At 36.5% G+C, this 21,740-nt stretch overlaps 2 protein-coding genes across 3 annotated transcripts in view; both read left to right on the top strand.

Moving 5' to 3' along the window:
* pea15 (proliferation and apoptosis adaptor protein 15) overlaps positions 1 to 4,592 on the top strand; it is a 57,653-nt gene extending 53,061 nt beyond the window's left edge. Inside the window, exons 2-4 of the mRNA XM_085265282.1 lie at positions 2,024 to 2,198; positions 2,318 to 2,473; positions 4,385 to 4,592. Of these exons, the coding sequence (XP_085121408.1) occupies positions 2,027 to 2,198; positions 2,318 to 2,473; positions 4,385 to 4,449 (393 nt within the window). The 5' untranslated portion in view covers positions 2,024 to 2,026 and the 3' untranslated portion in view covers positions 4,450 to 4,592. The remainder of the gene's footprint in view (positions 1 to 2,023; positions 2,199 to 2,317; positions 2,474 to 4,384) is intronic.
* An 11,604-nt stretch (positions 4,593 to 16,196) lies between these two features.
* On the top strand, positions 16,197 to 21,740 carry LOC146579817 (sterile alpha motif domain-containing protein 9-like). 2 transcript variants are annotated; one of them, XM_085265174.1, is made up of 3 exons: positions 16,197 to 16,266; positions 16,733 to 19,374; positions 19,907 to 21,740. In XM_085265174.1, the coding sequence occupies exons 2-3, from the start codon at positions 16,755 to 16,757 to the stop codon at positions 19,981 to 19,983; spliced, it is 2,697 nt and encodes an 898-aa protein (XP_085121300.1). In that variant the 5' UTR covers positions 16,197 to 16,266; positions 16,733 to 16,754; the 3' UTR covers positions 19,984 to 21,740. The 2 variants fall into 2 exon arrangements, with proteins under 2 accessions (XP_085121300.1, XP_085121308.1); XM_085265182.1 differs by having other exon boundaries at positions 16,218 to 16,279.

Here is a 21,740-nt window from a genome sequence, read left to right as displayed (position 1 = left end):
GGGGGTGTCCCTTTTTTCACCCACTCCTACACACTGACACACACAAAAACAAATACCCTCATACTATGTCTTTGTAAGAACAACCTTAACCCTAAAATCCTTAAAACGCACGCTCCTTTGCCGCTGGTGTGATCTCTGACCACAGCATGCCTGTGTACTGAATCTTCTGACCACTGCTTACATTTCACGTCAAAGCTGAAAAGAAGCAGATGTTAGGAGAAGGAAAAATTGTGAGTCAAAACTGTTAGCCTCAAAATCTGTTATTCAAACTGGTATTGAAGTAAAACATAAGGAAACACAGCTTTATTTAAGTGTAAATAGAGATGTAAAAAATGACTGTCTCGACTTTGTTTATAGAATTTCACGTTATCCCCCCAGAATGAATATTTATTGCATCGTAGCTCCAGTGGATTACATAATAATGTGTGTCAGCTGTTCCTAAAGTGTGTGCTGCCGTCCCCTTGTGGATCATGATTTCACATGTCCTCTACTTATATTGGGTGGGGGGGATGCAGCTCTGGCTGTCATTTCAGGTGTCACTTCAGTGCCAGGACATTTTCTTTTCAAATCTGGGTATACACTATAAGCCATAATATTAGGTACACCTGCTCAACCCCTCTTCTCTCTGAGTTTCTGCAGAAGACGACCCCGGGTGCCACTCCTGTCAGCTCAGAACAGCAAACAAAAGCTGTAATGAACACAGGATCGTGAAAACTAGGCAACAGATGATCTGAAAAAACGTTGCCCGGTCTCATTCTCGATTTGTTTCTCCTGTGACGTTCAGATGGTAGAATCACAGTTTAGTGTACAACATCAAAGCATGAACAGGAGATCCACATCATGGATGTGCGGCTGACAAATCTGCAACAGATTGTGATGCTGTCATGTCAACTGGGACCGAACTCTGAGGAGTATTTGCAGCATATTGTTGAGTCTTTGCCATGAAATGTTAGGACAGTTCTGAAGGCAAAAGGAGGACCACGGTGGTATTTGCAAGGTGTACCTATTTCTCTGGCCAGTGAATGTAGAATCCTGCTCACAAACTGTTTTTTTTTCCCCTCTGGTCTCCTCCCCAGTCGAAACCAGGAGTCACATGTTTAGCCGCAACAATTTCAAAGTCCTGAAATTGTTGGGTTTTCTCTGTTTTCCTTGAATAAGTGCAGGGTCTTTACCTTACAATATAAAGTGCCTTGAGGTGACTGCTGTTGTGGCTTGGCGATGTATTCATAAAATTGAATTGAATTGAACTGAAACACACAGAAAAGCCAACAAACAAAGAAACTGTCATTTTCAGTCATTTCACTAGGGGGAGACAGTCACAAAGGTTTGCATAAGCAGGAGTAAGAAGTGCTTTTGTTTTGCATCCATATTTTACACCCTGCAAGAAGAAGCTGGTGTTGACCCCGAATAAAATGCAGTGCCCATATTCATTGTTATCATTACATGTCAGATATCTTCATTTATGATATTCTCTGATGTATTTTTAATCGTTTTCTGGACAAATGGGAGATCTGCGAAACCTATATGAAATAAAAAGATTATCAAAATAAATCCATCGACTTGTGGTGGAGAAAAATAGACTGAATGTTAAATAAAATCCTCCTCTGGGTTAAAAGATCTTCCCTTTGGGGCCTTCTTGTTATGGTTAAAAGTCTGTGTTTTGTCCAGATTGGTCCTGTTTTTTCTCTTCAGTCAGTCTCCTCTTCCAACTCTCTGCTAAAAACCAAACTCTGGCAGAAAATGACCTTAAAGAAAGGAGATGACTCTGTGTCTTTGTGCTTTTCCATCCCACCCTGACGGTATGCTATTGTCATCAGCTAAGTTTTTCTCGCTGTTTTCCATTGTGAAGTCTGGGAAGTAGGTGGGCTGCTTGCTGCTGCTGCACACAGCAATATTAGATTGAGATAATTTAGGAACCTCTTTCTCTCATCGCTGTAGATTTTGTTCTTTCGCGCTGCCATCGTTGCAACTTAACATTATTTCAATTCTCACCTTTCTTTCTCTTCCCTCTTCCCGTGACCAGACCATGGCGGAGTACAGCTCTCTGCTCAGCGACCTGTCTGAAAACATCACCAACGAGGACTTGGAGCAGCTCAAATCTGCCTGCAAGGAGGACATCCCTGAGGACCAGAGCAACAACATCACCTCCTCCAAAGAGTGGTTCAGCTACCTGGAGAAGAATGACAAGCTGGCCCAGGGTGAGAGACATAAATTAGATCCACTTCTTGTTATGGTTCTTTTCATATGTGGCTTAAATTGATGTCAGAAACACCTTTATGAGCCAAAAAATCTCCTCTAATAATGCTTCCTAATGCAGATAACCTGTCGTACATCGAACACATCTTTGAGATCTCACGGCGACCGGACCTGCTGACAAGGGTGATCGAGTATCGCACCAAAGTGCTCAAGATTTCTGAGGATGATGAGATCGACACCAAGCTCACACGCATCCCTTCGGCCAAGAAATACAAAGGTAGCACGCTCTGTCTTAAAAATTGAGAAAGTTGAATTTGTTTATTTGAAAGATTGTTCCCTGTTTGGTTTAATGTTCTCCCAAATCTGATCTAGTTCTGCTCTCTAGTGGCTCAACCGAATAACTGCCTGAACAGCTTCTTCAGTGATCTTCATTCTCAGTAAATGTATGAAACGGGCTGATCTGCTCATAAAATAGATTAAAAAGAAATCGTGTTTTACATGGTTATACTTGATGTTGTAATCATTAACCAGTAATATGTAAAGTCACAACTAAAGCTTCAGCATTACTGGAAGACCAATATGTGAGAAATAAAGTAATTATTATGTCGTATCAGCCGCATTTCAGTTTCCTCCGTTTCCCCTTTTTTATTTTTAAATTAAATCTCATGTTTTACTTTCAACATTTTAGACACAGATTTAATTATGAGGTTGAAATATACTGCTGGTATTAAACAGACTGCAATTTCCAATAGACTGCAATAACCTGTCAGCTTTTGAGAGGTTAAATTAATTCAGAGGCTTCATGTTGAACTGAAAATGTTCATTTCCATTCTCTACCTATTCATTTATTTAGTTTTTTGTTTAGTTTATTACAATATTTTTGTCTTGTAATAGAGTGAGGTTATAACAACATAAAAATGTGAGGACAATGGTCAAATAAGTCTTGTTGTTTCCTCGTCATCATCATCATTCTTTATCTTTCCATCGAAGTTTGTTCATCTTGTTTAATTACTAATAATCAAAGTGCTACAAAAATGTGACACTGACATAACTAATGATTTTATCAGGCAAAAGAAGAAGAAAAATGTAATCTTTTCAGATCGTTGCTGTAATGAAACTTTTAAATTACAATAAAAAGTTAAAAAATTAAATTAAAAACAAAAATTTAAAGCTTTCAGCTGCTGCCAATTGCCTTCAAATATGTCCTTTAATTCAATATTTTTCTCTTTTCTGGATGTTACTTAGTAAAAATAAAAGGCACCAAAAATGTCATGAATGTTCTTAGTCCTGCTGTTTGTATAGTGATGAACAAATTCATTAAACTGACACATAATGTAAGGACATAATGTTAAGACACTAACTGACATTAGCTGCCCTTAATTGGCAGTACTCATTTACTAAGTACAAAATTAGATTTTTAAAGATAGAACATAACTAACATTGTTATTTGGGAGTTTTCAATTTTAGCACTTTGCAAAAAAAAGTAAATCAATCAATTAGAATCTTTTAGAAAAAAGCAACTTTTGTTTGCTAACTTTTAACAGCTGCTTGCTAACTTGTGTTATTACTAGAGAATAGAGACAGAAGAACAGGAATCAGAGAGAGGAGCAATCCCACAGGGAGACAGATGTGAGGACATGGACAGCTTGTTTTTGCTGGTTTTTATGACGGTGCATGTCACAAACACAAGAAAACGCAAATACTTTAGAAATCTTTTTAAAAATTAGTTGAAAACTAAAAATTATACTGTTTTGCATTAGGCAAATAGCAAACTGAATTCACATTCGTATGCCCAAATTTGAGCTGGCACACTGGACTTCAAACATAACATTTAACAAGTTTCTGGTGGAAAATCTTTCTAGCGTTGTCGGCACATTTTTGATGAGAAATCAAAGTTTATTCTGATGCTGTGTATTGTGTTAACGCGAAGCAGCAGAAAACGTTCCTTATGCCTGAAACTGAGTCTAGTCTTAACAATAGCTATAAACAGCTATAAATCGAGCTGTGTGAGTCGGATATCTGTAGAAGCATTTACTTTACGTGAGAAAAGACTTAAATCATTTGTTTTTAATGTGCTGTCTTATACTTGTTGTCTTGCACCTTTTGAAAGATCAGGTTTCTTATGATTACCCTTTCTTTCTCTCAACTCTCTTTTTCCAACATTTCACCCCTCCGCTGTGAAATAAAGACATCATCCGCCAGCCATCTGAAGATGAGATCATCAAGTTGGCCCCACCCCCTAAAAAAGCATGAGGTCACGAAGTCCAGCCCTGATCTTGGCACCTTGATTTCTTCACTCCTGGCACTCCAGTTATCCAATCAACCGTCTTTGGCCAGCCCTTCCTTCTTCACCCCTTCGCACATCCAGCCACGTACCCCCACCCCCTTTCCCTGCATTACCACATACCAGAACCACGCAGGCCGCCACCAACACAAGCAACCAATCCGATCATAGTGACGCAGACTCTTCCCAAGCTGTGGAGAGACTGGAAGCTGCAGAAAAAAAGACATTACATGAAGAAATCTGGAGACGGACCAACAGAGTATGTGTGTGGAGAGAGAGAGAGAGAGAGAGAGAGCCAAAGTCTGCCCCCGATTAAGGCACTGAGTGGGTCAGTTCAGAATGAGTGTGATCTTTGATACTGTGTTTATTGCAACCATCTGTGTGTGCATGACAGTCAAGGTTGTCAAATTTAAAACAAAGACTACATCCTCCCAAGAGGAAGCAGAAATTACAACCCCCTGCCTCTAAACTAAACAATGGCTCATTTATTTTTTCCAAAATCTAATTTTAAAGAAGAAGAAACAGAAATACTAAAGGTGTATATGGATTATAGGTATAATGCAATATACTTAGACTAACAGAATTAACCACTAGTTAAATGTTTCTATTGTTTTTTTGCCTTGAATGTGCAAATTAGCCAAAATGTCACAAACAATTGTGTAAAAACTACTGAACTACCATGTAAGAAATGTAAACAGTAATCTGCATTATCAGAAGTAATTTTAAAATCAAAACTGCAGCGATTAAAGCAATTAAATATTAAAAGTAATCATACATAACATATTCCTCTGGTTCATTTCTGTGACAGGGTTCATGTAATGTGCAGCTTAAGCTGCTTAAAAGAAGATTAGCATTAGCATAAAGACTGGGAATACTGGAGTGGACAGCCTGTCGATAGCCTAACAAATTAAATTTAAAATCCTTCGAAGAACTTTTTGACAGCGTCAGACTGGATGTTTCAGTCTCTTTCAGATCTTTAAGATAAGTTAAGCTAATCAAACCCAGTGTTAGCTATACATGAATCCGGCAGCCGATTTGTTCCGCCAGCTAGCTAGGTCACTGCTACAAATGCCTCCATGTTACACAAATGAATCAGCAGCACCAGTTATTTAACATTTGGCATGTGCATACCAGGTTTTATTTTGTTCTATTTGCCGACTTTTTTAACCCATGCTCAAGAGAAGTCAACCTTAGAGAAGTCATAGTAGCAGTGGTTCTCAGGTACTACTGAAGGTACCTTATAGAGAGGGTGATCTTATTGCACATATTCTGTTTATGGCATTACCTTTGTGGTTTTTATGTTGTTCTATAAAGCACAACAGTGAGGCCACGGAGTAAAAATCCCATTCATATTCTCCATAGTGGGTTTGAGTACGAGCCATAAAGATGGAACACACCAAAGGAGGCTTACCTTGAGGTACAAGTATGAAACGATGGTGTGTGCTCCTGTAGGAACAGGAAGTCTGTATTACATCAACTTTGTTTCAATAGAAACTGCTTTATTCAAGATGTCATGGAAAAGAGATACTTGTTGGTGTTTAAACCCATGAACATCAGGTTCCTTACTGAGTAACACAAAATTTAAGAAAGCACCAGGACAGTTATTGCAATCAGGAACAAAGTACTCTTCCAAGCTATGCTAACCGACAAAAAATGAATAAGAATACATTTGAGAAGACTAGAAGGTTTTTTTGAGTGAAATCTATGGAGAAAATGAATGAGAAATTCACTTCCAGAAATTGGGTATGTTGTTACTGTTGACCTCTATTTAGAGCAGCTAACATTGTGTCATCTAATGTCATAATAAGGTGATTGAATTTATTCTGTGCAACCATGGCAACCCATAGACAATATCTTAGCCTAATAACATTAGGTAGATAAGCAGCACTGGTGCTGTTTCAAAGAAGCAAGGAATCAAGGTAGACGTTTGCATACTAATTACCGTCAAACTGGCTAATGAAAATCTTATTATTATAATTCTCAATTCACTTCTGGTTAGCATTTCGTAGGGACGCTACACTGCAACCTGGATTTGTGAATGGCTTCAAAAATTTGGGGAGAAACCGTGAAAAACGAAACACCGTATTTCCACAGATGTGTAACTATTGCCTTTGAATATATCATAGTTTATTAAAAACAACAGTTATCAAGTTACCACATTGTTGCCATTTTAGAAACAAATCCAGAAAAAAGTACTTAATTGACTATTATTCAGCTAACGGTTTTATATTCATTCCCTTTCAGCCCCGTCCACACAGGAAACAACCATAGAAAGTCACATTCAGAGACTCAAAGTGGGAAAAAAAGGAGGAAAAAGTGCTTGCTGCACAAAGTGGGCAGGTCTTAAGTTAAACTTGTCTCAGTTTAGCTCAAGCTCAAGATATCACTGTTTGACATGCTGACTGCTAGCGACTAATCATCAGTAAATCGCCTCCTGTGTGGATGGAGCTATACTGTTAAATAAATCATTATTTATCATTTTTCATGAAGTCTTAGTATTTTAGAGGAAGCTTTATGAAGTTGATTTACATAGGAAAAGCCAATATCTGCCTTTAGCTCACAGTCATAGCAAGAGTTATTTAGATATAAAATCTATAGCAGTCATTTCTATATTATTGAAGTTTTTTTCCATCACCTGTTAGCATGAAAATCTTTTGTATGAGCTGATTAGAGACGTTGATATACAAATAATATATTACAATATAATATAGCAGAAATAATATATTGAGAGCTCGACTCTAGCAGCAAATTTCCACTGTCTGTGCCGACTTTCACCTTAATTTTAAGTAATCAGTATCATGAGTTGAAAGTAAGATGAAAGACAAACTTTGGACTACTCTAGAAAACTGAAAAGTATATTTTAACAGAATATATAAGATATCATATATACTATGTAAAAAGATTCCCATGCGGTATTTATACATACAAGTAATTTTTTGTCGTTTCATTTGTTGCACAGGAAATAACTGACCCGCATGTGATTTCTCTCCGACTGGTAGACAAGTTAAGGCCTCTGGGAAAAATAAAGGTTCAAGTCAAGGTGCAGAATGGCAGAAAGCATCAGAAAGAAAGACAAAAAAACATGGCATGTGACAGTAACACATACATTTATTTAAGTGTACATAATTGTGACAAGGATCTCTAATGCACACAGTGGCTCATAACCTAACCTAAGCTGACTATGCCTCTCCTGCCATGCACCAAACACAATCGCTAGCAAGACTGTTGAAACTAAACTATAATAACTGCTCTTTTGAACACTGTGTATCTCTTATCCCCACGATGAAGCCTTAGCAGACTTTGTGTTTACCCCTAAAAATTTTCCAGAACTGTGAGAGTTTGTGTGCGAGGCGCACGCACGTCAAGTCGATCACCAAACGGCTCTCACTTTTTTTAGAGAGTGACGCTACTTTTATTCTGAAATTTGCTAAGGACTTCAGTGTTAGTGTGTACAGAATGTTTGTGGTCTGTTTCTGCACCTGTCTTTGTTGTCCTCACAGCTGTAGGATCCAAAAATGAGGCAACCATATATAAATCTTATCAGTGTATGACTAGTTATTTATTCCAGCCCCGCTACCGCCCCGCTTCCCTTCCACTCCGACCCCCACTGCCAATGACCAAGACTTTTATTTCGATCACAGTTTTTGTGATCTGCTTCTGTTCTATTTCTCCTTTTCTTTTTGTATTGCTTGACGTTTATTGTAGTGTTTGACTGATTTGTATCCTATGCATTTATGTCTGTAGGAAAACTGCACTGTAACATAACCTCCCAACAAACCGCTTAATCTAAGGAACTGAGCTCTTTAATTGTGACTAGTCAGGGTGTTTGACAAAGATCCTGATATTCTTGTGTTGACATTGCATGATGTATGTACTGGATGGAGTGGCACTTTTAAGGAACTGTGCAGTGTTTGGAAAGAAAAGTGTTTGTTTTCCAATGTTCATTGTTTGAAACTGGGGAATTATACCTTGTTAGACCAACTATACTGTAAAGCTCTCATTCTGCTCTTTAGCAAGCCAAGTCTTAGTCAAAAGTCCTTTAATGAATGCAATCATATGCTGAGGTTAACCACCAACGCTGGACATTTATTTTTTATATATAAAGCATCCAGCTAATCAAGGGCAGATCAAGCTTTTTATAGTACTGGAATAATCCACCTTTAAATACTTTAACACTGTTATAGATACGCTACGTGTTAAATCGATCTGAGGTTTAGCTTTTATGCGTTCAGTCCCGTTCACCAGTTGGGTCCATAGTAAAGTATATCAATACTTATTGAACTGATTGACAGGAAATCTGGTGCACACACTCAAGTTCACCCGAGGATTGTGGCCCCATTCCAACATGAAACTTATGACACTGACATTATTGTGAACACGTTTTAATTTTTTTTTTTTTTTTTTGGTTGGGGGGGGGGGGGGGGGGGGAGGTTATAATTATTCAACAGTGGATGGTCATGAACATTGTCTAAAACTTGTAATCAGTTTTCAATCATTGATTCTGCTTAGTTTTCACTCTGTGTGTGCAGTGCTGTGATATATCGGCCAACCAATATTGACAGATAATGGCTGTTTGTATGGTGGCCCTGAGCAGTCAAATGCACTGAAACTCAAGAAGACAACAGGAAACAGAAGAAAAAACTCTAAATCTAAGGAGCATGGGAAGAAAAGCATCTGGAAAAGCTCCTGGTGGAGAGTCTGGATTTAAATCTGGGGCTCTCCACCATTTGACCCTAGAACTGAAGAAGCTTCTCGAATGACCATACCATATTAGCACAGTAACTTATGATAGTGACTTCTACATTTTTGACTTTTTGATAACATCAGCCGGTTTCTGAGTTAACAAAAAACCCTCACTGGTTGTATTGCTTTAAACTCAAACCTTCACACAAGGAGAAAGTAAAGTAGACGTGTTTTTGGTAAACTTTTTCTTAAATGAATAGTATCACCAAATGGATTTTAGTTGAACAGTGTCAAAGTATTTCTGGGTGGATTTTCCCCTCAGAGTCCAGACTAGGCCGGACCCCAAGTGAAGCGGTGGCTGCCCTCCTGATTTAGCCTGTTGAACACAAAGTGGGACCACTGCATCTATCAGACCTGAACCATGAGCATTTTGTCAGGCAAGGGGAGGCAGTTGTACTCACTGCTATGACCTGTGGGTAATGGTCTTTCAGTGTTAAATTGAGTGAAATTATCGGCCATGAATGTTTAATCGCCACTTACCATTTCCTGTGAAGAGATCTTTTTTTTTTTTTTTTTGGCATGTGTTTCCACTGTTGTTCAAAAAAAGTCAGCAAACGAAGATTAGAAGATTTTTTTTTCTCTTTATTTATTTTTCAACTGCTTTTTCAACAGCAGTTTGTGGATTTAGATGTATGTGACTAAGTGGCTTTTGTTTTTTTCCTCACTCTCAGAATTTAAGTAAGCAATGGAAATAAAACTATGTGGTAGTTTGTTAGTAGTTTGAAATAAAAAAATCAAACTGTCTGATGTTCTAGCTCCTGATTATAGCTTAATTTAAATGTTTTAATTGGGGTTATTCATAGTCAGCAACCGAAATGTTGCTGTGCTGCACCCTTTTGTTGTTTTTGTGCTTTGTTTTTTTCTTTTCCCTTAGCTTTTTCCTTTGTAGCCACCGGCACATAGTATTTTAACATATCAGTCACAAATGATGTCAGATTTGGATTTCCATGTACCAAGTGCATATCAACTTACTAAATGCTGCAAAAGTTTTAGCCTACTAAAATACTTGTCTATTTATGGAAAATTCACAATTATATACATTAGTATGAGTGAGCTCAGAAAAGAGGTGGACATTGTGAAAGTTTTCAGCATGAAATGCTAACAGTCAATTAAAATTCATTCAAGAAACTTTTTCCCTTTAGGACTTATTTTTTTTTGTCTCTCTCTCTTTTATTTTAATAGGTTGTAAATATGTATTTTGAATATATATCACTGTGTTGGGATTTAAATTGATTAATTTATTCAATGCCTATATATTGTTGTTGTTTTTACATATCCTGATTTTGTTTTACTAACTGGAAACAAACCAAGGGGATGAACACATTGTGCTTAGTTAAGGAGATCACGCATCAACGTTTTTTTTTTCTAATTCGTGTTATTCTCTTCATTTATGTTTTGCTGTTACAGCTTTGGGTGAAGTTTTTATATATTAAAAAGTGATATTCATTTAATTGTATTTACTGATATGTAACATTATGTTTTACTGTGTTGTAATTGATCAGGTGTGTTGTGGTCACTGCTTGTAAAATAATTTGATTCAGAGAGTTTCCAAATCATGACAAAAGACAAAGGTCACAGTATCACATTCTGCCATTTTGTTCACGTGAGGTATGTTGTCACTTCGAAGTTGCAACACGAGCAGGACATATAAAAGGTGCGGACATATGTAAATGTAGGTGTATATACAAATTTTACAAATGTAGACCCGAGTTTTGTGAGTTATCCTCTCATGAGGGAAGTAGAATGAAGCTAATTAGCCCAGCAACTTACCTAGATCTACTATTTGGTTTAACCAATCAAATTGTTCTTTGTGATATTATTTAATTCTACTCACAAAAAGCAAATAAACACAAAAAAACTTGGTGTGAAAAACAGCTGGAAACTGTCATCAGAACAAACAGCAGCTACTGTAGTTTTTTATGCAATTGGCTCGATCAGAATTCCTGTTTCTGCCATAGCCAATGAAAATTGACTACATTTAACAGCTCTGTGTAACAACCTGGTGACATATGATTGGCTGCAAGGGAATTTTAAGCAAAGATTTCTATAAATATAATGAGTCAAAATAACATCATGATGAGGTGATAATGTATGTTACATTCATATTTTATACAACGTAGTTTTTCATTTATATCAAATAATGGTCTGTTAACCTATTTAATGTTCACCATGTGAGGCTCCTGAGTTTTATTTCCTTTTTTATGTTTAAAGTCAAGTTTTAATGAAGGGTTAAAGGTGCTTTTGTGGGGTGATAGATGGAGAAGGTGCACAGTAGTTAGTGTAAGTAGTGAGGAGTAGCTTGGTGGTTTGTAGCTGTTTAAGATAAGATGCAGAAGTGTGAGCACATCTAAATATGTAGGTTCATATTTGATGAAGCATCTCGGGGGGAGGGTGTGCAACTCATGTCCACATCTAGTTCTATCAGATCACTCTGAATGTGGCACGTGTTGCACAAGAATGCTGTACAGAGGTGAGATGTCGTTAATGACAATGAGGCTGTTGTTACTGTAGGAATGCTGAATGTACGGTGAGTGATGTAATGAAGTTGTGCAGCAATGTTTTCTTTGTTGTTGTTTTCCATTGTACCTTTGAACTGTCACTAGAAGAATGAGTTGCATTAAGTTTGGCTTTCCTGAAAACTGTGCTTAAGTTTTGTTTTTTGTTTTTAACCTCGTGTGCTGCATTTCTCTAGAGCTGCACAACAAAAACATGTTTTTGCTTTTGTTGAGACAAATAAAGTTTACATTTCATGCATAAAAATGTTCCCATCTTAGGTAAAAGTGCCAACTTGATTCAGTTGCAAACTGCTGGAGTGAATGAACTTGAAATTGTGACGTGACTTTGAGCAATTTTCCATGATGTTCATCCTGAACAATCATTATCTCTAGGCATGTGTGTTTTGTAGTAGCAGACAATGGAGGTTAAGCACTGAAGTAATGGAGTCCTTTCCTGCTCCACTGTGGGTAAAGGTCTAACTTACAGCTAAGAAAGCTTCCTACGGTTTTAGTTTGGCTTTTGTAGGCTTCTAACAGTTCAAGCTGACATGAAAGGTTTTGGCATTTTTTATTTTTATTTTTTACAAATTATATCAGTAGTGTCATACCTTTAACTTATTATTAACCTCCATAATAAATATTCATTTCTCCAGGTATCTAGTTTGGATCCATTACCACAGGAAGAAAATGTAAACATTTAAATTGATGTGTTTCTCAGTTAATTGTTGGGCTCTGTGAGTTGCCTGTGTGTTACTGCCTTTTGAGTCAGTCGGTCTGTCAGTGGGATGTTTTGTCTCATATTCTGCATTTATCTAATTTTTGTAAAGTGCATAGTTCTTACTTGATGTTACAAGTGGCAGGTGTGGCTGTTTCATAGTTGATCTAATTCATTACATTTGTCAAGAACTGTTGCTCTTTAATAGATACGATTAAGAGTTCTGCCTGTTATGTGAGACATTGAAGTGATCTAGTGTCACACTGACCTTAAGAGTGCAGTGAGGAGCATCATTACAACCATTAAATATTTCAGCTCACATAAGTAACCCTGTTGGATCCTATGGGCTCAATGCTGTTAGACACTTTTGCTAAGGATTTCCTCTCATGGGGCAAGGAGTACTTCAGGATTCATGATTTATTTTGCAATGACTGCAGCAAAACATCATGAGGTATTCAAACACATATAAAGGTGTGGCTTTTTGTCATGATTTAAATGAGACTGAACTGAAATTATGCCATTTTGTCATTGTGCTAAAATGAATATACTATTATATATTAAAATATATTTGCTAACCAACTCTGTGTTGCCCGGACGTCTCCTTCAAAGACAACTAAGAAGTTATAAAATCTGAAGATGGAGAGGTGAAAATGTCACTGGACTAGTACCAAATGCTTTATTTGTCTTCATGCTGAGTGCAAATAATCCTCAGCAACTTGTAATTTCTGTTACCACAATCCAAATTTAGGATGAATACATGTCCATCCTAGAGATTTTTAATGATAAAACCTGTAGACTTTTGTCTGTAAATATTGACTGTTGAGACAGTCAGCAGCAGTGTTAGTGTTACGGCTGGGCACCCGGTGTGTTTGAAGAGCAGACCCAACCCCAGATGCAAAACTGAAGTGTAACGAAAAGCGAGCTGTTTATGCAGGATAATAGCAAAAAACAAAACAAAGGCAAAGACTAAATGATAACCTAAACTGGGAATAACTAGAACAAAACATGGAAACTATGACATGAACATGAACCTGAACATTATGAAACTATAACATGAGCACAACATGAGCATATCTAAACCTGAGACTCTAAGTGACATGAGAATCCATGGACATGAAGCGAGATAGACAGATAACCTGACACTGAACCAAGGAAGACAGAGAACTTGAATACACACAAGGATAATGAGAGAAGTGGAAACAACTGGGGAAACACAGCTGACACAAATGAACCACAGGAGAAATACAACTAAACACACTGAACATGGCAACACAAGACTTTCAAAAAAAAAACAGGAAACATGGTGAGACGTAGGCATAACAGCACAAATTTGACTATAGGATTTGGAACACACAGACATGAAATACACGACAGACTGGGGAAACAGAAAGGAATACAAGGAGAGGAACATGGCTACAGCTAAGGGCTGCAAGACACAGACATAACTAAAAGTTATACATAGAGGACAAGACAGAAATGACACATAAACCAGAGAGCATGAATGACAATGTTAACTAGACTAAACCTACTAATAATAACACTAGAACTGAACATTATCCACAATACATCATAAGAAATCAAAAATGCAAAATAACTCAATAGGCTGAGTCTCAGGCGCTGACAGGTAGGTTTCATTATGAGAATGAAGGAGAGCTTAAATACCTTACAGTAACTATGCTAAAAGCACTTTCTTCTTTCACATGGTATTTGGCCTGTTGCCAGTGAGTTCATATAGGGGGTGAATGTCCAACCTTTCCAGTAAAACGATACTGCTGGATCAAAATAAGAAAAAACTGACCCAAAATATTGTATACAAGGAGGGATATTAGAAGGGGTTTATGACCCGCACATGTCACGTGATTAAAAAAACTGTTAAAATTTATGGCATGCCATACAGCTGTAATAATTAATTAATAACTAATTAAAAACTAATTAGAGTTTTGGATTATAATTCAAACGATAAGTATTTAAGAACTAAATGGATATAAATGTAAGATTATTTTTGAGTTATGTAATATTTTGTTCAGAAATTGGATAAATCATTAATGTTTTTTAGAATTTATATGTGTGTGTGTGTTGTTAATATGTTATTTATAATTAAGTGAGAGTGTGATATACTTGTCGACTATACTTAATGGAAATCTCTATTTCATTTTACTTGTGTATGTTTAATATGAAAAAAATCACAATCAGAAAGAAGGTCTCACTTCTTCTTGTTCGACGTCGTCACCATTGTCATTGGCGTGAGTGAACATATTGCTGTCAGATTTCTTGATAACTTAGTTTTGAATTTCAAGGTGGATGATGTGGTGAGATTTAGATCCAGAGTTAGAGATGACAAATAAAAACGCTGATGAACTTTACACTAAAAATGAATAAATTCCTCACATGCCCCTGTTTGTAAACTTCAAAATTACAAAAGTAAAGTTATTAAGTGCAATTTTTACAAGGAAGAAAACTTGCCGATGGAGACATCAGAGGAAGAAATGAAAAAGAAGGATTTGTGACTGAGCCACTCGAACAATAACCTAAATAACTGAAGTACTTGGCCATTTCTTGATATTACTCTCCTGCTTGGTCCAGTGGCTTCCAAAAAGGTAGCCTAAACCCATCTGCAGCAGTTATATTTAAATACATTTTGGAGACATTTTCAGCATTACGTTTTTTCTTGGAATAGTATTGTTTGGTTCTTCTGGTAACTAAGCAATCCTAAAAACATCCTCCAGTATCTAAACAAAAACCTCTGTCAGTACCAGAAAACCCAGCAGGCAGGTTTACAGGTTAACAGTAAGAACTGAAAGTGAAGAAATGCAGTTATAGGTTTTGTTATGACAATGAAAGAAAGTCAAAGAAATTAAATAAAAGTAGAAAAAACATGTTTTAATAACATGGAAAAATGAAACTTTACTTCACTGAGTATTTTTTTTCTTTTTCTTTTTTTTTTTTTACAGTTACAGTGTTACAAATATTAACATTTCCATGGCCTCTTGTCAGTAACATTTCTCTTCAAATGAATTCACTTCAACCTTTTACGGGTTAATCACCAACCTTGTCAGTACACAAGATTTATTGTAACTGATAAAACCAGACAGACAGGCCTACAGAGACAGTCAGAATCAGTGTTGAAGAAATGCAGTGATAGGTTTCATTATGAGAGAGAACAAAATATTAAATTCCTTACAACAAACATGTTAATAGAACTTTTTTTTTCAATTTAGTCGTAGTTTCAAATGAATTTACTAGTTGACCTTCATTTTTTACACTGTACTTACTGTGTTACAAAGTTATGGGTAAAGAATGTAACTGGCCTGTTGCCAGTAAAATTTCTGTTCATATGAACTCACCCCACCCTTTACCAGAAATGTCCAAACTTTGCAGTAAAAAGAGACTGCTGCAAGAAAGTGAGAAAACAATAGCCTAAGTCAATGTAGACATTCTTCCTCATGAAGTTCGAGGGACATCAAGTATACAATATTATACTCTTAACATAGTCCCTAATTTTTCTTTATTAGCTTCATTCCTAATTTTCTTCCATCTAAATATCTTAAATATACCCCATTCCCATTTACCTTTTTATGTGACCATATATATTACCTAAAATGATTCCTTCTAATATTTTGATCATAGCATACTACTCACTTTGATTTTCACATTCTACGGGTCTTTTGGTGGGTGTATACATATACCCACAAACGTTTCCTGGGTGTGGCATGTGGCTGTATACTATATATAGCAGCTTCCTGGTACCCAGGTTATGGAACATAGTTACCAGTCACAGATCAGCAGAACATTTGAGAGGAGCTCAGCTACATTTGCAACAACTGAAAGACAAGGCAAGAAAAATCTGTATGAATTTTCATCTGCAACAATGTTAAACTTTTTATGAATGTGATGCTGTAAATGTATATCTTGACATAAAGAGTGCTGCAGATAGTACAGTCACTCTGTAGTTGCACATGGAATAATTCCAGGGTTTAGGAGATTCCTAAAGATTTTATAAATACAACAATGCATTGAGATATTGCCATATGATTAGCTGACAAGATGTTCATTTTAACAAGCAGTTGAACAGGTGTACCTGAAAATCCAGTCAGTGAGTGAATGTTTTGTGTATGAAGGTAAATTTAGGGGTTGATATTGTGGCTTCATATACAAGTGCTTCACATTTCATAGGGTCAATGTGCAACCCCAGCATACAAAACTCTTATTAATGTTGTGTCTGCTACTATCTAGACTACTCCTTTAGGATCAAATAACAGTTCAAACTAAATTACTTTCATTTTCTAAAACTTATTACAGCACAGGACAGCTAAAGCTAAAGATGGCAAACGGACCAGCCCTGTCCACTGCTAAAGGTGGGGAAGTATATGTACGGAGTGAATTCAGAGATTCCTGCACAATGTTGCATGTTCTCCATGCAAATCAGTTTGAAGGAGAAATTTTTGATCCAGCACTCACTGGGAAGACAGAAGAGAATTTTTACAGAGGGGCCCCACCTCAGTGGTTAAACTTCTACATCAGTGAACAGGCAGAGTCCCTTGGGACTGCTTTTATCAAAAGAGATGGATATGAGAAACTCAGGGAACAAATTCAGAAAAAGAGAACATTTCCAGGGATATCAGCTGTAAAACTGACACACCAACCAGGATGTGGGGGAACTACAATGGCCATGCAGGTGATGTGGGATTTGAGAAAAACCTTCAGGTGTGCTGTTTTAACTGGCTCCACCTCAGACATGGCAAAAGTTGCAAAAGAGGTTGTCCAACTTTTCACAGCAGGCAGTCGAAACAACCAGAACACTGTGCTGTTGTTAGTGAATGAAAAGAAAATCCTGGAAGATCTTGAAATCAACATTATGATGACAGTTGCTGAGCAGAAGATAGTTACTCGTATGCCTGTAGTCATTTTCCTCAGCTGTGTGAGAAACAATGCACCTCAACAGAGTGACCACGTTGTCCTAAAGAACACACTCTCAGACAATGAGAAGAAAAATTTTGATAAGAAAAAGGAAGAGCTTCAAAAGAGGTACAAAGATAAATGTGAACAATTTCATGGCTTTAACATAATGCAAAGTAATTTCTCTCAGGACTACGTCAGGGAGGCATGTGCTGCATTAGAAAACAGCAAAAAAACAAATAAACCTCGGAAGACGCAGCTTGCTGCCTTCCTGTGTCTGCTGAATGCCTACGTACCAGGTTCATATCTCCTGGAGTCTCAGTGCCTGGACTTCCTCGGACATGAAGACTACGATGACCTTTCACTGGAGGATCAAATGCAGCCTTTCAGTCATCTCATCATCACATTCCAAGAAGATGGAAGAGCTGAGAAAAAGGTCCACATGGCTCACACTATGATAGCACAATATTGTACTGAACTGTTGGCAAAGGCAGGTGTGACCAGAAGTGACACAACAAGAAACTTCTTGAACAGTTTTTGCAGAGATCCGATTCCTCTGTGGTTGCTTGGTTTTGTCAAAGAGATGTTAACCAAAAGAGAAATGAAACAAGAAGTGGACCAAGTCAACAGCACAGACATCAAACAGAAAAAGTTTTCTAGACTGATTCTAGACATTGAAATGATGGAGGGGAAAGAGCAGTGTGCAACAGTTTTAGAAGTGGCCTCAAATACATTTGGTCAAAATCCATTTTTTCCACAAGCTCTTGCTCGTTTTTATTATATAGAACTAAAAGACTACAATCAGGCAGAAATGTGGGCACAGAGAGCAATAGAAAGAGATCCTCAAAATTCATTTGTTGCTGACACACTTGGCCAAGTCCATAAAAACCACCTAATGAACAATGAGGTTTCTGAACCAAGAGACATTTTGAGAGTGGCCAAAAAAGCCATTAAAGCTTTTGAAGATGAAGAAAAACTTGCTGAAGATGAAGATGGACCAGACATGAAAAAACATGGCAATATAAAAGTTTCACCTTTTTATAACTTCAGAGGGCAGTTTGGTTACCTGCAGGTCTGCAAAACTCTGCATTACAAACTTGTCAGTCAAAATGAAACCTGGGAAAAAGTTCTCACCAAAAAAGTATCGATGGGCTCTGTCCTCGAATTACTTGGAGACAACAAACTCCAAAGATTCAATGATCTCATATTAAGCCTGCAAGATGACATTGAGAGAAAATGCATGTTTTTGGAAAAATTTCAGACTTACTCAAAGCCTAAAATGGAGAAAGATGATCCTGAATATATATCTAAAGACACCTCAGAGTGCTACCAGAAGTATGTTGGAGACACAACTGCAAAACAACTCATCCAGATGTTTCAGGAGGGAAACCTAGATGACCAGTCTGTGGAAGTGCTGTCATTTCTTGTCAAACAATACACTCAATCAGAGCTCGAAGACATATCTACAAAGTGTAGAGAAATGTGTCCAAGTGCAGATTCAGAAGCAGCTCTTGTCAACAACATCCTCTCACTATTTATAGGGAAAATGCCATCGAGCAAGAAAGACCCACCTGAGCTGCACATGTTCTCCCTCCTCTGGTACTGGGCTGGAAATCAAGGCCAATGTGATTATGACCTCAGTGAGTTAACTCAGCAAATGTACAAGTCTCATGAAAATACATATAAGAAGTACTTTCGAAACAGATACCTCCTTCCTGTGTTTTTCATTGGGAAAGGTGAAGGTGTGAAGAGAATTGTTCACAGAAATGTTATTGAGAAACATCTGAAAGTGATTGAAGCAGATTGGAGCGATAACTGGAAGAAAGAAGAAATCTTCAGAAATCCTGCTGTTCAAGAGCTCCTTCTCAGACTTGATGGAGAAGTAAGAAACGACAAAGTGTATACAAGAGTTGGTGGCAAAGAGATTGAGATCGATGCCAATGTGAGAAACAAAATTTGGAAACCACGCTCAGTTACCTTTTACCTTGGATTCACCATCAGAGGTCCTGTGGCCTTTGACATTCAGCGCAAAACTGCAGACACAGGTAAGAAAGCATAACAGTTGAAACTACAGTGAACTGTAGCTGCTTGTTATTAGTTTATAGTTCTATAGTGATCGTGTTTGTATTATGGTCTTGAAGACATCATTTTTCAGGTTGAAAAATTATTTTCGAAACACATTTTGTAAAACTACCAGTTTAACCAACATCATGTATTTATTTGCAAAACAACCAGCAAGTCCAGGAAATTACTCTTCTTATGAATATTGGTACATATAAAATAAAAGTCCTGTCCCCTCGCCATTAGTGTTTTGTTGCTCTTAATAGCAATAATATATGTTTGGAAGGAAACATATACCAAACAGACAACTTTTTATATATCAGCAGAAAGACACCTTGGACATTAATGTAACAGCAAGTTCTAAATATTAACATGCAAATATGTTTACTAACACATTATATCTACTAAGATTACAACATCAGCTTGTATACACCTTAGTTTCTGTTGTGGAATAAGATTTTTTTAACATCCATTATTGTGTTTTTCAACTTATTTTATTTTTACTGATTGCCTCAGATCACAGCGTCATGGATCTCAGTGGAACAGCCCTGACCAACGATGTGAAAGACACCAAAGATAATGAGGGACATTAAAGTTTGTGCTCAGTTACCCCATGGGAAGGTGATTCTGAGACTTTTCTTTGTGTTTATGTGTTTACATGTAGGGGCAAAAACGAAAGGAAAGGGCTCTGTAATGTTCAAAACCAATGCAAAAGAAGTATGTGTTATGGTCATTTTTCCTGCTGCCACAGTTTTAGTCATAAATATATTATTTCTGCTAACACCTTAGATTAAACAACAGACAAACAACAAAAAGTTGAGTTCCTAAAACTTTTTTGCCAAGTGTCTATTTAATACTTTGTTAGTGGATTTGTCACATCTATGTAAGCGTTTATGTAGTGAAGTTTAGAAACTTTGTGAAGAAACGTCTCAAATGATTTTTTACATTGTTGTTTAATTGTTTTAATTGGAAGTTTTAAAAACATGATATTACAGAATTGTTTTGTCATTTATAACATGACACGAGTGAAGCATAACCAATGAAAATGTTTGACATATTTTAGTTGCTGCTTGATATATTGTACTGTTTTGATTTTTTTTCTAAAACAGTAGATTTATGAGATATAAGTTTATTTGTTGTTTTATTTGTGCATTAAAATGCAGTTCCGTGTATGTGCTATTACCTTCATGGATTTATTAGGGATTTATGCAATTTTAAAAATAGAAAATAGGGTTTCTTTGTTCTTATTGTGTTGCATTGTGTTGTGAGGGGTTTTTTTTTTTCACATTTTTAATCAGACCTTTGTAGTTTTATCTTTGTTTAAATTAAGATGAGTATTGCTGAATTTATCATTACTCAGTAGGTAATGTTTTGTTTCTGCAGCACAGAATCCATTTGGAAATTTGCATACTCAAATTTGATTATGTGAATCAATATTAAAGTTACATACATAGCCACCTTTGTATAATAATATTGTTTTGCATTAATTTCAAATGTGTTTACTGGCTGTTAGTGAAAATGACACAATTACTTTTAAATGTTTTAAATGTACACTCGGTTTTGCATTTGATGGTTTTTGGGGGTATTTTAAAGGGTGTATCTATAGCTGTGGCATACCATTAAAACATTACATTACATCGTTATTGTTGTTGTTGTTATTATTATTATTAGTAGTAGTAGTAGTAGTATGGTCAACTTTTAGAGAATTGCCAACTATCTCTCAATTTATTTGTCAAAAAACTAAAAAAGAAAGATATAAATTCTGCATTAAATATCAGAAAAACCTAATTTGCTTGAATACTTTTGTCCATGGTGATCCCTCAGTGAAACTATGCCATCTGACAGCATAATAAACATATAGTTGCACTTTGTCTGTTGATTTGAATAAACAGAGTAGCTTGAAAAGGAATCAAACTCTTGGCCTGATTATTTTTTTTATTTGTTTTATTTTTATTTTTTTTTTGTCAACCACCGTCTGATGCCTATAATTACGTGACAATTGTGTATGGGATAGGTATGAATGTGTGTATGAATTTCCACTTTTGGTGCAGCTCTCTGACTGTAAACATAAACATAGAGCTTGTCTGGCATATACTAAATTATCCAAAATATATTATAAACTTCCAAGTACACACGTCTTTGATAAGACGATGCTTGATGTTTAAGAAAAAAACATTTACAACATAAGAAGAGATTTAAAGAATTAAATAACACTATTTGGAAAGTAAAGGAGGGCTTTATTATCCAATGGTGACAAAAAAAAACCCTTAAGTGAATGTGAACAGTTACAACAGTCATAACTGACCTGAACAGTGTGTGGAAGTAAAAACCTCAAGTCACAATCTACTTC

The sequence above is a fragment of the Mchenga conophoros genome, linkage group LG3 (genome assembly GCF_057382185.1).
Source record: "Mchenga conophoros isolate Kocher_MC1m ecotype Shallow Benthic linkage group LG3, M_conophoros_male_GT1.1, whole genome shotgun sequence".
In the NCBI taxonomy this organism is placed as follows: Eukaryota; Metazoa; Chordata; class Actinopteri; order Cichliformes; family Cichlidae; genus Mchenga; species Mchenga conophoros.
Note: the sequence above shows the minus strand (reverse complement) of the source record. Positions and strands in the feature narration are given on the sequence as shown.